We start from the raw sequence: 13734 nt of genomic DNA, 5'->3' as shown, positions 1-13734 counted from the left end.
ACCGCGTGGGAGAGGAGGCTCCCTAGGGCCCCCTTCTGTCTGTTCCAGCCCCCCCCCCCCCCACCAATCCCCCTCCCCGGTCCAGAATCACAGAGCAGGTTCCCGGCACCAGGTCCACGGGCAGGGGTGGGTCGTGCCCCCTGCCCGCCTGCTGCCATCCCAGCCTGGGGAGTGGGACGCCTCCGGAGAGCTCACGTCTCTGAGCCGCTCTGCTGCTGCAGGCCACCAGGTGGCGCTAGTCGACCAGGAACCGCTTTAGTGTGGGCCCCAGAAAGGAAAGCCTTTGTTGATTTTACTTCTTGATGTTCTATAATCACCAGGATGACAATCTAAGCAAAAAAGCAAAACAAATAAACACCGCCCCTCTTACTGGGTCTTTGGTCTTTGTCTGGAAAATGATGAAAAAACAACAGGCGCCTTGACATACAACCCGAGGCATGGGTGTGGCAACAGTGAGGTCAGCGCAGGTGGAGGAAGGGCTGGGGGCTCTGGAGACGGAGGGACCTCGCTGTTGGCTTAACCTGCGGGGTGAGTAGCTCCTGGAAGACGCCGCTGAGAACCAGCCTGCTCCTTCCGGTCTCCGCCGCAGCAGCAGCCACGTCTCAGCAAGGGGGTTCCTGTCTCCAGCCGCCCTGCCTTTGCCGGGTCCCCGTGGCTTGCTGTCCCGGCCTCACCGAGGCACAGAGGCTGTGCTCCTCCGGAGGGCTCACGGGGAGGGGCTGACACCCTGGCTTCTGGCACACATACAGGCTGCAGGAGCCCAGGGACGAAGGTGACTGGGAGAAATGAGGATTTCGGGGAGCTAGGGGGGCACACTTGAACCCCACACTCAACATGGGCTCCACCCACCACCAACATGGTCTTCATCACCTTATACTTGACTTGGTCTTTGCCCACCTACACTCAGCATGGCCTCCCTCCCCACACTGAATATGGGTGGCCTCCACCCTCACTACCAACATGGCCTCCACACTTCTCCACATACAACATGGCCTCCACCCTCACTATCAACATGGACTTTATCACTTCATTCTTGACATAACTTCCTGCCTCACACTCAACACGGCTTCCTCAGTATGGCCTCCACTCCCGTCCCCGACTTCCGCCTCCTCCCCGTCAACATGACCTTTACCACCTCATACTCATCCTGGCCTCTACCCCCACCCTTAACACGTCCGCGCCCTTGTGCTCCCATGACGTCTACACCTCTCACTCCATGCGATTTCCATCACTTCGTATTCAGTGTGCCCTCTAAGCCTCAAACGTGAGGCTCACTGCAGTCACCTCCGCGCCACACCTGTGTGTGCCCCTGCCTGCTCCCTCCTTCACGCTGCCCACCCAGCCTCCCTGCCTCCCGTCTGTCCCGCACGTTCCTCCAGGCCAGGGGGACAGGGGGCCTCCCGACTGTTCGGAGCCTGGATCTCCTGAATGTCTAGGCACTTGAAGGCAGGGCCATGTATTCTGCCCTCAGGCCGTCTGCTTCGGGCCCCTCAGCCGGTCCGGCCTCTTGGGTTTGTCTTCCTGAGGGCAGGGCCCGGGCTTTTCCCCACCTGGCAGCCTCCTCAGGGCCGGCACTGGGCTGAGCTCAGGGCAGAGGTTCTAGAAGCCTGTTCTGGTTCGGTGTTGGTGGCGCAGGAGCGCCCGAGGGACCGTCCAGCTGGTCTTTGCCGACGCCCCTTAGCACAGGGCTTAGCAGGGGCTGAGCGCTCAAACTCAAGACAGAGGACCGGCCTTCTGGCTCCGATGCAGCCCCGACGCCTACATACTTTGTGTCCACGATGTCGTTTGACAGCCACGGGGCCGCAGGGAAGGGCCCACGATCGCTCCCGCCCTGAAGGAGCGCGGTGCTGCTTAGAGAGCTGGGGTGACCTGTGCTAGGCCGCTTGCTGGTCAGAGGAGGAGCTGGGACCCCCCCTCCCCGCTCCCAGGTCTGTCCTTCTACCCATCCCCCCGCCCTCGCTGCCGCTTCGCCCACTTTCAGGGGGAGGGTCAGGCACCTGCTCTGGCCCAGACGGTGCCGGTGTCCCCACCTGAGCTGGGGTGGGGGGACGGTGGTGGTGTGTTGAAGGGCTCTTGGAGAGAGCCTTGGGGCTGGAGGGGCTAGAAAACTGAGCCCTGCCCCTGCTGACTCACACGTGCGTCCCCGCGCATGTCCCTGTGGGTCGTGGGCCATGTGTGCATGTGTGCACTGAGGTGTGCACGGACGTCGGCATGGGGGCTCCCCAGCCAGCTCTCCTGCTTTGCCCACCCAGTGCCACTGAGGCCCCGGGACCCCTGAGCAATGACAGAGGGGCTCCAGGAAGGCAGCGAGAGCAGAGCCAAGCCCAGAGGTAGCCGGTGGAGCCGCCAGTGGCCTCTGGGCCCAGGGAGGCCCGCGGGGAGGCCCAGGCCTTGCTGGGCAATGCAGGGCCACCTGGCCGGCTAGGACGCTCCAAGCGGAGCCCCAGGGAGAGGGGGACAGCTGGGGAAGGGCTGAGAGCACAGCTTAAATCTCACGCCCTCATCCCTCACTCTGGATGGAAAAACCTCACCACCTGCTAGCTGGGAAGCGGCTGGCATCCCGTCCCCTCGTGGGCTGCCAAGGAATGGGGCAGGGCAGAAAGCCGCGGCGCCCAGAGTTGAGGGTCCACTCCAAGGGAACTGGCTCCATCTGGCTCCCTGAGGGTGGAGGGTTCGGGCCACCGTGGTTCGGGGCGGCCGAGGATCACTGAGCAAGTTTCCCGTCAGGCTGGCGGGACCGAGGCACAGAGCTTGTCTTGCCCATCATTCTTCCCACTCAAGGTTGACCCCGAGGGGGAGCGGGTCCCACCTGCCCAGCCCCCGCTCGCACTATGGCAGTTCGCCGGGTCCAAAGTGGGTGCTCTCGCAGACCGGCTGCGCTGGAACATACCCTGGAGTTTCCAGGATGAGACGTGCTGACCTTTAGATCATGTTCACTTGAGTTCTATAAACTCCAACCCTCAGACGGATGCGACCTGGGGCAATCATCCTCAGGCCTTGAGCTGAGCTGAGCTGAGCAATTCTCAGCTGAGGCCTTACAGGAGGCACCCTAGGCTGCACTTGGCTCTACTCAGCCCTGAAGGACCCACATGCAGAACCCTATTCCCCAAAGGAAGTTAGAATGGTAGTGCTTAGAAAAGACTATACTTCCCAGACTCCCTTGCCAACGAGGGGTGACCCTATGACCAAATTCTAGCCAATGATATATGAGTGGAAGTGTTGTGTGCCACTTCTGGTCCCCGTCCTTAAAGGGATGAAGTTTGCCCTCCACCTTCTCTTCTTCCCTTCCCACTGGTTGGAATGCAGTTATGATGGCAGGTGCTGGAGCAGCCATCTTGGACCACATAAAGAGGGCAATGCCCTAGGGATGGCAGAGCAACCAGCTGGAAAGAGCCTGGGTGGCTGAGCTGACCCCTGACACTGTGAGGCTGCCCTATCAACCCTGAATTTCTCTGTGAAAGAGAAATAAGCTTTAAGCCACTATTCTTTTTGTATTTGTCACAGCAGCAGGACCCATATTCTAAATACCACAGAAGGGACTGCAAAAGACGGGAAGCATTGTTGGAAATATACCGGGAATTCTTATCAGATATCTTAATTTTTTCCCCCTTGTCTTTGATTTTTGTTTTTTTTAGTCTGGAGGGGGCATCCCTCAGTTTGCAGGTTGAAGGGAAGCCCCCATAGGACTAAAGGGCACCCCTGCAAGAATCAAGGTGGGGTTCTTGGAATCAGTCTGGCTCAGAAGTTGGGGTCTGTGGGATCTCCCCACCCCATCGTCAACAGGTGAGGCGAAGGCTGAGGAGCAGAGTCTCCCTTCGCCACGGATAAGCACAGCATTTTGATTAAACCACTGACAACTCCGCTGCAGGGCAGAGAAATTTGGAAACATCAGGAAGTCAACCTGTGAAGTCTTTGAAGGAATGTGATTTATGTGAAAATGTAATGAAGCTAATGTGTTTGGCTCCAGCGCTGGGGTGGCACGCCTGATCGTGGAACCCAATCTGATGCCTTCCTGGCTCCCAGCATACCTCTGCTTTCCCCGAACACGGGTAGCTGGTGCCCTGTGTGTGTTCCAAACCCAATCGGCATCTAAAGCTTTAACTGGAGCCGTATTTCCCGGGCTTTGTTTCTGGGCTGTGCGTGTCTAACTAGAGACACACACACACACACACACACATGCACACCCTGAGTGACTGCACGCCGCTGCTCTCGTGTCTGGACACCAGAGACCCAAGTGCGATTAGCTTTATGGGGTGTTTGTTGTAGTTTTACATAATTTCCTTGATGCACTGCAGACTTTTAAAAGGCGTTCACAGTTCCCTCCAGTTAAGCATCAGAGGACCGAGGTCTGGTTTCTAGCCCCTGGAGTTCATGGCTTCATCCCCTTGCCTGCTGTGGGAGATGGCATTCCTGTTGGACTCAGGCAGGCTCCTGTGTGGGAGGGGGACTTTTCCCAGGTGGGGCCGCTTCTGAGGATGGGGGCTGTTGTGAGGGGGTGGAGGCAATGAGGGGAGAAAAAGGAAGCAGCTCAGATAAACGAATGGGGAAGGCAAGGGGCCACGGGGTGGCTTACAAGAAAACGGCCATCGGTGTGTGTTGAGAGGCGTTAGGAGGGCCCAGGCCAGAGCCTCTGCCGGTGGTGGCCACCTTGAAAGGTATCTCTTCCCTCGGGAACATCCCCTTGGCTAATCTCTGGCTAACTTGGTCTCTGGAACCTCCCAGGACATGGGATGAAACAGTGGCTTCAGCGCCTCGGACCCAGGTCTGCAGAGGCCCAGGAGCCAAGCTGGGCCCCTCGGAGGTGGCCGGATGCTGCTGGTCTTGGTACAGAGACTGCTGGATTCTTTCTCTCACTTTCCAGAAAGGGAACTAGGGTTCTGAGAGGGTGAGTGATTGGCCTGAGGTCACACAGCGAAGCGGTCACAGACCCAGGCTGTACACCCCGCTCCTGGCTGCCCGGACTCGACTGGCCTGGCAGGGGGGTGCCAGTGCCAGTGGTTATGAGAGCCATTGCTCCCACCCAGCCAAGGCTCTGCCAAAGAGGAAGTATGGGCAGCTCTGGGGGAGGAAACCCAAGGTCAAGTACAAGCCCTGCACATTTAGACACCACGGAATGTAAGGCATGGGTGGGCGGGGCGCAGAGCAGGACCCAGCACCACTGCCCTGTTCCCCAGCCCTTGGCCTGGCCTTGGAGGGGTGCCACTGGGCAGCTCCGGCTCTCAGGCTCTGGACACTGGGGGCCTCTGTCAGGTGCTCGGGCCCCTGCGGAGAGGGGATCAAGCTGGGCCCAGCCACGCTTACCCAGCCCCCTCACAGATATTTACAGAGAGCCTTCCACGTGCCAGCACGGTGCGGGCCCGCGAGGAGCGGCAGGTAGGAAAGGTTCACGGGAATTAGCTGGGATGTTTCCCAAGTTTCTGGGTGCTCCGCAGAGCTCTGAAGAGCCTTGCGTGTCCCCTTCTGGTTAAGGAGGCTGACTTCATTCTGATGTCTCCCTGGGGGTCTCGGGAGGCCCGGGGTGCTGGGGCCCGTGGTGGTGGAGTTCCAGTTGGGTGGTCTGGGGGGGCCAGTGGAAGAGGCACTATTTGGGCTAAGGGTGGAAGGATGAGGTGGGTGAGCAGGTGAAGGTGGGGGAGAGCCAGGCGGAGGGAAGAGTGATGGCAGCTCTGCTGGAGGGACCACCCGTCAGGAAGCCCCAGGAGGGCAGGGGCAGCGGCGTGGGGTCCGCAGGTGGGTGAGCTGCGGGCACACCCAGGAGCTCATGCTCCGTCCTGAGGGCACCAGATGGCTTCAACAGGGTGGCTCCGGTCAGAGCTGCAGTTAAGGAGGGTTCCACCGGGCACAGCCTGAGCCTGGAAGGCCCTGGGCCTCCTGGCTTTGGTTCCTGGTGGCGGCAGCGAGGCCAAGCTGGCCAGAGCCTTCCCATGGGCACACAGCTCAGGAGGACAGCATGGGGCTGGACCATCAGCCTATTGGGGGTCTGCTTCCCTACTCAGAACCCTGCCCCTCCTGACCCCATCCCCAACCTTGTGGCTGGGGGGGGGTATCCTCCAGTCTGAGCGCTGAGGGCTTCTCAGGATGAGCTGGCCACCGCAGGTGCCACGTGGCCTCAGCATGGACACTCAGTGACCGGACACTCACTGCGCCCAGGAAAGGACATCTCAGCTGCTCCCTGGACGTGTTTCCTCCCCGCAGCCCGACTTCCAAGGGGGCCACAGGTTCCGACGGCCCCGCTGACCTGCTCCCTGAGGTCCAGTATGATGACAGGTCTTTGCCCTGAGCCTCAGAGATCAGTGTTCCGGAACCCAGGGCCCTGCGCACTGGACGGCTTTCCCCGGCTCTGTTCTCCCTGAGCCCTCCGTCCAGGCAGCAGGAGAGGCCACCCCCGGCGGCTGCCCGTGGAAACCAGGCACCGGCCATGTCCCGGCTTTCTGGATGTGCTCGGCGTTTTGCATTCAGAGATCTGCTCCTGACGGATGCTCCCGACAGCATCACTTTGCTGACGAAATGCAGCTCAGGTCCCATTATTTGTGTGCCTCCCTGTCTGGGAGCCAAGGGTGCCCCGTGTCCAGGAGCAGATGGGCCAAGGGCAGGAGCCTGGCCAGCCTGGCCGCGGGCCACAGTCCTCTCCCTCCCCGGACTGCCACCGCGCTCCTGTCTGCGGCCTGCAAGACAGAGGTCCCAGGCGCTCTCCACTCTGCTCCTCGCTCACGGGTTTTGTGCTCTGGAACCCACTTTTCTCATCTGTAACATGGGCTGACATCTGGGTCCCGGCTGTCGCCTAGGGAGCCCCCGAGGACCGGGTGGAATTGGGCAGGGTCCTTGTAAAAGCTAAGTTCACTGTCATCCGAGCAGAATGGGGCTCCCACCCCCGGATCCCCAGGCCACGGAGGACCTCTGGCCCTGCCTGGGTGACCCTGGCCAGGTCGCAGCGCAGGACCCTGGCCGGCCGGCCGCGCCTACTCACACATGGGCTTCAGCTGCCCGATGAGCTCCTCCTTCGTCCATTTCGCCCACTCCTTCTTGTCGGTGTTGATGGAGCAGAGGATGGGGCCGCAGGGCTTACCGCAGTCCTCAATGGCCGGGACGTTCAGGTAGTGCACCAGGACGATGTCGGGGTTCTGGGGGGAGAGCACAGACACTGGCAGCATGAGGGTGGTACGGAGCCCGCCCAAGGTCACCCCAGCAGGTACAGACAGGCTGAGCATCTCCACGCCGGGCTTTCTCAGCCTGGGCACCACTCACCCTCGGAACCAGATCATTGTCTGTGGTGGGGGACCACCCAGCAGCACCCCGGGCCCTCTGGTGAGATGCCATTAAACCCCGCCCCCTCCCCCAAATCTCTAGACATTGCCTGTCACCCCCTGGGGGACAAAATTGGCCCCGGTTGAGACCCACTGCTCTACACGTGGGCGGATTCATGTGTAACTACGGACCACACATGAAGTTAAATGTATCTCTAGCCTCACGTACTGGACCTACACCCACAGCTGCCCCAGCAGCACCGGCCCCTGCTCCGCTCCTTACATGCACCTCCTCACTGCAGGTCCCTGGACGTCCCTGACAGGTATCACCACCACCCTCTTCTTAAGGGGGTTCCTAGAGTTTAAGGCACCCGCATCTTTTTTTTTTCTTTTTTTTTTTTTGGCCACCCTGCGTGACATGTGGAACTTCCCTGACCCAGGATCGAACCCGTGCCCCCTGCAGTGGAAGCGCAGAGTCTTAACCACTGGACCACCGGGGAAGTCCAAGGCACCCACTTCTAAGGGCTGGATGCCCCTCTGCCCCTCAGCCTGTGGTCTCCCTGCACAAGCATCTCTAAGCATCGCCCAGGAGGCAGCTGTCGCTTGGAACCTCTGGAAACTCTTCCTTGGAAATCTCTTTGGAGCTTATGAATGGAAAGAACTCTCCCCGTGAAGATGGTGAAGGCACAGTTTTGTCCCCAAGTGGTTTTATTGAAATGGGGCAGCCTCTTGCCATCAGATGCAATTCCAGGTGACCTGCGTCGCTCTCCGCCCGCCACCAGCTCTGAGAGCAACACACCAAGGGGGCCTCTGTGGGGCAGCAGCTTCACTGCAAAGAGCACAGGCCCTTCCGTGGCTTTCCGTGGCCCCCCAGACGGTGAGGCTGTTTATTGGGTCTTGTCAGGCCTGACAAAGTTGTTAAAAAAAAAAGCAGCCATGTCACTTTATAATGCATCTGAATAAACGCAGAAAAACCTCCTACCCCGAACAGAAAGTATTTCTTGAACCGTAAGGAAATGCATAATAATATATCAAGGTGCTGCCGGGAACTCTGGAAAAGCCACTTGGAAGGTCCCATCCTGTGCTATTTGCCAGATACGTCTCCTCGGCTTTTCCCTCTGGATACCCAACCCCGAGTCCTGGGCGGGCACGAGGACCCCAGCACGGAGGAGCCCCTGGGTCTGCAGTCACCTTTTTGGATCTGATCAGAGCAAGAGTAATACATGAATATGTGACTCAATCAATGCATTAATAAATAAAGACTCAAGACAACTCCATGACCGGTGCAGGAAAGTACACTGGTATAATTTTAAAAGATTTTCAATAAGGGTTGAAACGTAGAGTTTTTTTTCTTGCCAACGCTCAGTTAACCAGGAAATTAAATCAACACGAACAGGAGCTTTCTCGTTAATGGCAGCTTTTCTGGATCGCGGTAATCATGCTCCTTAATAACAATGATAATCCCTGACATCCGCACGGCACTTTATTCTTTTCAAAGCACTTTCTAGCCATTAGCTGATTTGGTGCCCGTGCAAGCTGGGGACGCGGGCTAGGCTGGGCAGGGCAGGGCAGGGCGCTTTCTGTCTGCAGTGAGGAGCCCCAAAGCCCAGTGAAGTTGTGACTTGCCCAAAGCTGTGTGCCTGGCAACGGACAGAGCTGGGGCTGGAAGCCACAGTTCTGACTCTGCTTTCTGGTCCTGCCAAGACATCTGGTGGCCTCTTTTTGCCTGGTCTAACTGCCTTCACATCTCATATTTAACTTCGTCCTTGCAATATGCCCAAGAGGCAGGTGGGCTGGGTAGATCTGCCATGCCCGTGGCCTGGATGGGGTAGCCCAGGAGAGGGGGAGCCATCCTCCCTGTGTCCCAGCCCTCTGTTCTTCCTACCGACCAGCGCACTGGCCTCCCCGGGCTGGGAGCTCCTGCCTGAGTCTGTGCTTGGCCAGACGGCAGCGTCAGCCACTGAGCAAGACAGAGCAGGGATCAAAGGGCTGCAGGGGCCCGCAGGCCACTCAGGGCTTCCTCTGATCACAGCCCCTGGAGCAGGAGCCCAGCCCTGCGGGAGGAAGCCAGGATGCCAGATGTCTGGGAAATGAAAGGTCCGTAGCTTCCTGCCCCACTGCCCCACTGAGCGCAGCCTGGGCGCCTGGAAAAGCTGTGGGAAGCCAGGGCAGTGGGAGGGCAGGCGGGGGCCTGGGAAGCAAAGGGCACCGAAACCAGGCACCGAAACCCCCAGAACTTGAGCTCCTGCCCCACAGCACCCAGACTCTCCTATCTCAGGAAGTCCCATTCCTTCCTTCAGGGTCCAGCTCCGTTTCTGCATAACCAGCCTCCACCTACTCTTTGAGGACAGGCACAAGGCTCGCCGCCTCTTCCTCCAGGAAGCCTTTCTGGATACCTCACCCTCTGTACCTCCACCACAGCAGGGTGGAGATTGGGTAGAGATTGTCTTAATAGTCTGTAAGCCTCCTTTATCTGCGCAACCACAGGGACAATGCCCGGGAGGGAGCTATCACAGCATCTGGCAACGCCTGCTGCTTCTTTCTTTTTTGTAGAGTTGAATCAGGCTGACTTTGGATCTTCTATCCTTACTCTTCCCAGATTTGTGTTCAGCTGACACCTGGCTTTGGTTTTCTGTGTCTTCGAAGGGCAGGGCAGCTTCTCTGAACACAGGGTGTTCGTAGGAAGCTAAGAGGCAAGGCTGGTTCTTAACCTTTTCTGGGTCTAAGGCCTCTGAGAATTTGATGAAGGCTGTGGCTTCTCGACTCCCAGCCCAGAACTCCCCAAGGCGCATCAACGCTCCATTTCGGGAGCGCACAGACCCAGTGGTCTGTGGACCCCACATCTGTAGCCAGGGACTTAGGGATTCAAGATCCACCGTGGCCCCTTTCAACTCAGGGAATACGCCCAACACGTACATCCCCTTCCCAGGAGCCTGCATCCTGGGCCTTGTGCCTTGATACAATTAGGAGAAAGCCCCAGTCCCTGACGGGATCAAGGAGGCTGGGTTTGGGATTCGGAAATACAGAAGCAGGCTGCGTCATGCTTTATATCTTTAACACAAATTCCATCCCAGGGCCTGGAGTTCCTGAGGCCGAAACTCCTGAGTTGAATTTTAAATAACAGCTTCCTGGCTTGAGGCTGGTTTTTAAGACACAGAGTGATTGAGGTATTTTTGGAAATTGGGGGCACACATCACTTCTTGGCAACGTTGCGGTTTTATTCACGAGTTGTACATTTTATTGGGTGTTTCTGGCAGAAAAATATATTAGGCGTAGAGTCCCAGTGTTTCAGTTTCACGGGGGGCTCATGATATTGTCAGGTCCTCAGGGAGTGCGGAGCTGCCGGCAGGGAGGTGCAGGCTGGCTCCGGGGGACACGAGGACACCCCCCCACCAGACCCACCCAGACTCTCGGGTCGGGACGGCTGTGGAGCCGGCCTGCCTTCACCCCCCCCGCCCCCCCCCGCCCCGGGCTGACATCCTCTAATGGCTCCCTGGGGTTTACCACCCACGTCAGACTTTGCAGGTCACAGGTCTCACCCAGAGGCTCCTCCCCGGGCTACGGAATGTCCATGAAGATGCAAGAGGCCGTCCCCGTGAGGAGAGGGTGGCCTTGGAAATGACCCCCCCGCCAAATGTCCAGGAGGCCTGTCCGGTGTTAGAGGCCTGGGGGAGCCCGATGGGGTGGCTGTGGATAAGTGAACGTCTCAGAGAACTTCCATGACTTTCTGGAAAGAGCCATGGACGAGGAGACCCCCTCCCTCCCTTTTGGTACCTCAAGCTCTTCACCTGTAAAAGGACACAGCCTGACCCCTCCCCTGCCCGCCATCAGGCTGCAGCAGGGGCCACGATGGGGCCTTGGCGAGGTGCGACGTCCCATCCGTACAGGGTCCCGCTGTTCTAACTACTAGGTGTCACCAAACCCCGAAACAAACAAAACCCTGGTGTTTTTCCGGAGAGCAGGACCGGAGTCAGCTTCTAGCAGGCAGTCTACCCACTTATAACATGCACTTTCTTGCTGACAGTCCGTCTGCCCCGATGTTCCTCTAACTGTCGTGACGCCCCTTCCTCTCCAGGCCTCACAGCTGGGCCTTCGTGCCCCAGCCCCCTCAGCACCCTCCGCCAGCTTCACGGCCTTCAGCCCACCACGTTCCAAGGGTTCCTCGATTTCTCCCTCCAGCCCCACCTCCTGGCTCTGCTCCAAGCTCACCTGTCCCACTGCCCATCGACAGCTCTTGCTGGGACCTCAAAATGCCCCCGGCTCACGTGGCCCAGCCTGACGGCCGCTCCCCACACCTGGCCCACCCCGGGCTTCACCCAATGACCAATGGCACCACCTGCCCTCAGCGGCCCAGGTCAAAGCCTTTCTCCTCGCTTCCTCTCCCTCCAATCCGTCCATCACCAAACTCTGTCAATTCTCCCCCTCAGGTAAGCCTGCCCCACCCACTCAGCCCTACATCCCCCCGAGACCACCCAGTCAGAGCCGCTCCCCCTGCATCTCCTCACTTCCTCTCTCCCCTCCCTCCCCATCCCTCTCCCAACCCCAGCAGGCCTAACCCTCTGATTCTGGCCCAAGAATGAACCCCACACTCCTGACACGGTCGCAGGGACCCGCCGTCTGTTTTCCTCTCCGGCTACTCACGCTCCCCCTGGCTCCCCCCGCTCCTGCCACCCGCATTCCCCAAATCTGCCGCGTGCGCTCTCTCCTGAGCTGTCCTCTCTGGCTGGTGGGCTCTGCGTCACCCGTTGGCGTGAGCCTCAGTGCCACCTCCTCTTGGACACCGTATTCAGAGACCCCCTTCAGACATGGTGCCACCCTGCCCCTGCCCGGGGCCCTACTACCTTTGCATCCTTTATTTTCTTTACAGCACTCACGCCCAATTCTCATTTCTGAGCGGTTTCTGCTGGCTTTGGCCTGTTTTCCCACCTAGAAGCAAGAGCTCCGGTGGCCGGGCTCTGTCTTGCTTGGTGGTGGTGGGAGGGGGTTCCTGGAGCCCAGAGCGGGGCTGGGACACCGGAGATGCTCTGCCCACCTGCTGAGTGCTGAGGTGGGTGAGAGCTGAGCTGCCCCAGGGGTGCTGGCCTGGCTGGGGCAGGTGGTATGGGTCCCTGGGGACCTCTCCCTGCCCCAGCTATCCTTCCTGAGGGACAGACAGACTTGTGAGGAGAGGACAAGCGGCCTGGGAGCGAAGAGGAGGTGTCCACCCCCTTGGAAGGGGGTGGTAGCACCTGAGAGGCCCAGGAGCTCTCGGTCCCTCTGCGGGAGGCTCAGCTGGTCCTCAACCCATCTCCTTCTCAGGTTTTATTTGGAAATGTGAGGTTTGGACTTGCTATCGACCTAGTTCCAGGCTGCGGGGCTGCCAGGCAGAGGACTGTGGGCTGGAGCTGGTGGAAGGGCATCTCTGGGGGCCGAGTTAGACTTTGTCTCCAAAGGCATCTTTTCCAGTTGGAGCCTTTCACCTGAGCTGGGGGGACAAATGGGAGCCAGGAGAACAAGCTGGGGACCTTTACATCCAGTGGCACAGGAGGGGTTGAGAATGCTCTGTAGAGAGAATGCTGGGCTAAAGTTAAACCAGCTCCTTGGCTGCAGGACTTGTCAGAGCCTGGCACCCCGTGCAGGAGGATCTCTTGGTGGGCATTTTGTGGGCAGGTTTTCCGAGCTTATGTGACCTTGAACCTGAGCACCTCTTGGGACCCTAGTGCTCTCTGGAACACAGTTTGGGAACCTCTGAGAGAATTCAGAGCCCAGGGAAAGCACCTCTGGCAGCTGTTGGAAGACAAGGGCCCTTAATAGTTCCTGGGTCCCTTTCCCCTGGGGCCCCTCCCTGGCCTGGCCTGAGGCTCACCGGGCGTTCGAGCTGCTTTCAGGTGACCGCCAGGTTTCTAAGGAAACCCCTGACCGATTGGGTGCACTGTCCCCACAGCCCTCTCCTCCCCAGAGCCCCCCTTTCCCAGCAGCTGCGACTATAGTTCTTCCCCGACCCAGGGTGGGGCGTGGGGCTTCCTGTTGGAAAGACTGAGGGGCTCAGGTGAGAGGCTAGGGCGGGGGATTCTGCCTCCCTTTCACGCATGGGCCATCCTTCCTGATCTGGGTGCCCTGGGCCGCTGGGGTCCCTGCGGGCAGGCCTGGGACCGGGGCTGAGCGCGTAAAGGTGGGGTAGGGGCAGGCAGGAGAAGGGCACGGGGGCTGGCGGAGGGGGCAGCGGATTTAACCTTCTTAATGACAGTGACGGGGCTTTCAGGAGGGGAGACTGAACGAGAAAGCATGCCCCGTCTGCTCCTCCGCCAGGGTTAGCGCTGTCGCGCGGTGTTAGTGCCGGTGCGGCGGCGGAGGGGGCGGTCGGGGCGCCAGTGGCGGCACCTGTGGTCCGGGTTAATCCGCAGCAGCTCTTGCCGCAGACACTACAGATTTCTAGACCCTGGTGCCCGGGGCGAGGCGGGCGCAGCAGCTCGGGGGAGCAGCAGGTGGAGAAGGGCTGCAAGGTGTCTCT

At 59.3% G+C, this 13734-nt stretch overlaps 1 protein-coding gene across 4 annotated transcripts in view; it reads right to left on the bottom strand.

The window, feature by feature from the left end:
- The window catches only part of CAMTA1 (calmodulin binding transcription activator 1), an 875067-nt gene that overhangs the window by 102601 nt on the left and 758732 nt on the right, over positions 1-13734 (bottom strand). For all 4 annotated transcript variants that reach the window (XM_036854334.1, XM_036854351.1, XM_036854359.1 and 1 more), the window contains one exon: positions 6968-7121. In XM_036854334.1, coding sequence (XP_036710229.1) covers positions 6968-7121 — 154 coding nt within the window. The remainder of the gene's footprint in view (positions 1-6967; positions 7122-13734) is intronic.

The sequence above is a fragment of the Balaenoptera musculus genome, chromosome 1 (genome assembly GCF_009873245.2).
Source record: "Balaenoptera musculus isolate JJ_BM4_2016_0621 chromosome 1, mBalMus1.pri.v3, whole genome shotgun sequence".
NCBI classification, from domain to species: domain Eukaryota; kingdom Metazoa; phylum Chordata; class Mammalia; order Artiodactyla; family Balaenopteridae; genus Balaenoptera; species Balaenoptera musculus.
This window is presented reverse-complemented; position numbering and strand designations above follow the sequence as displayed.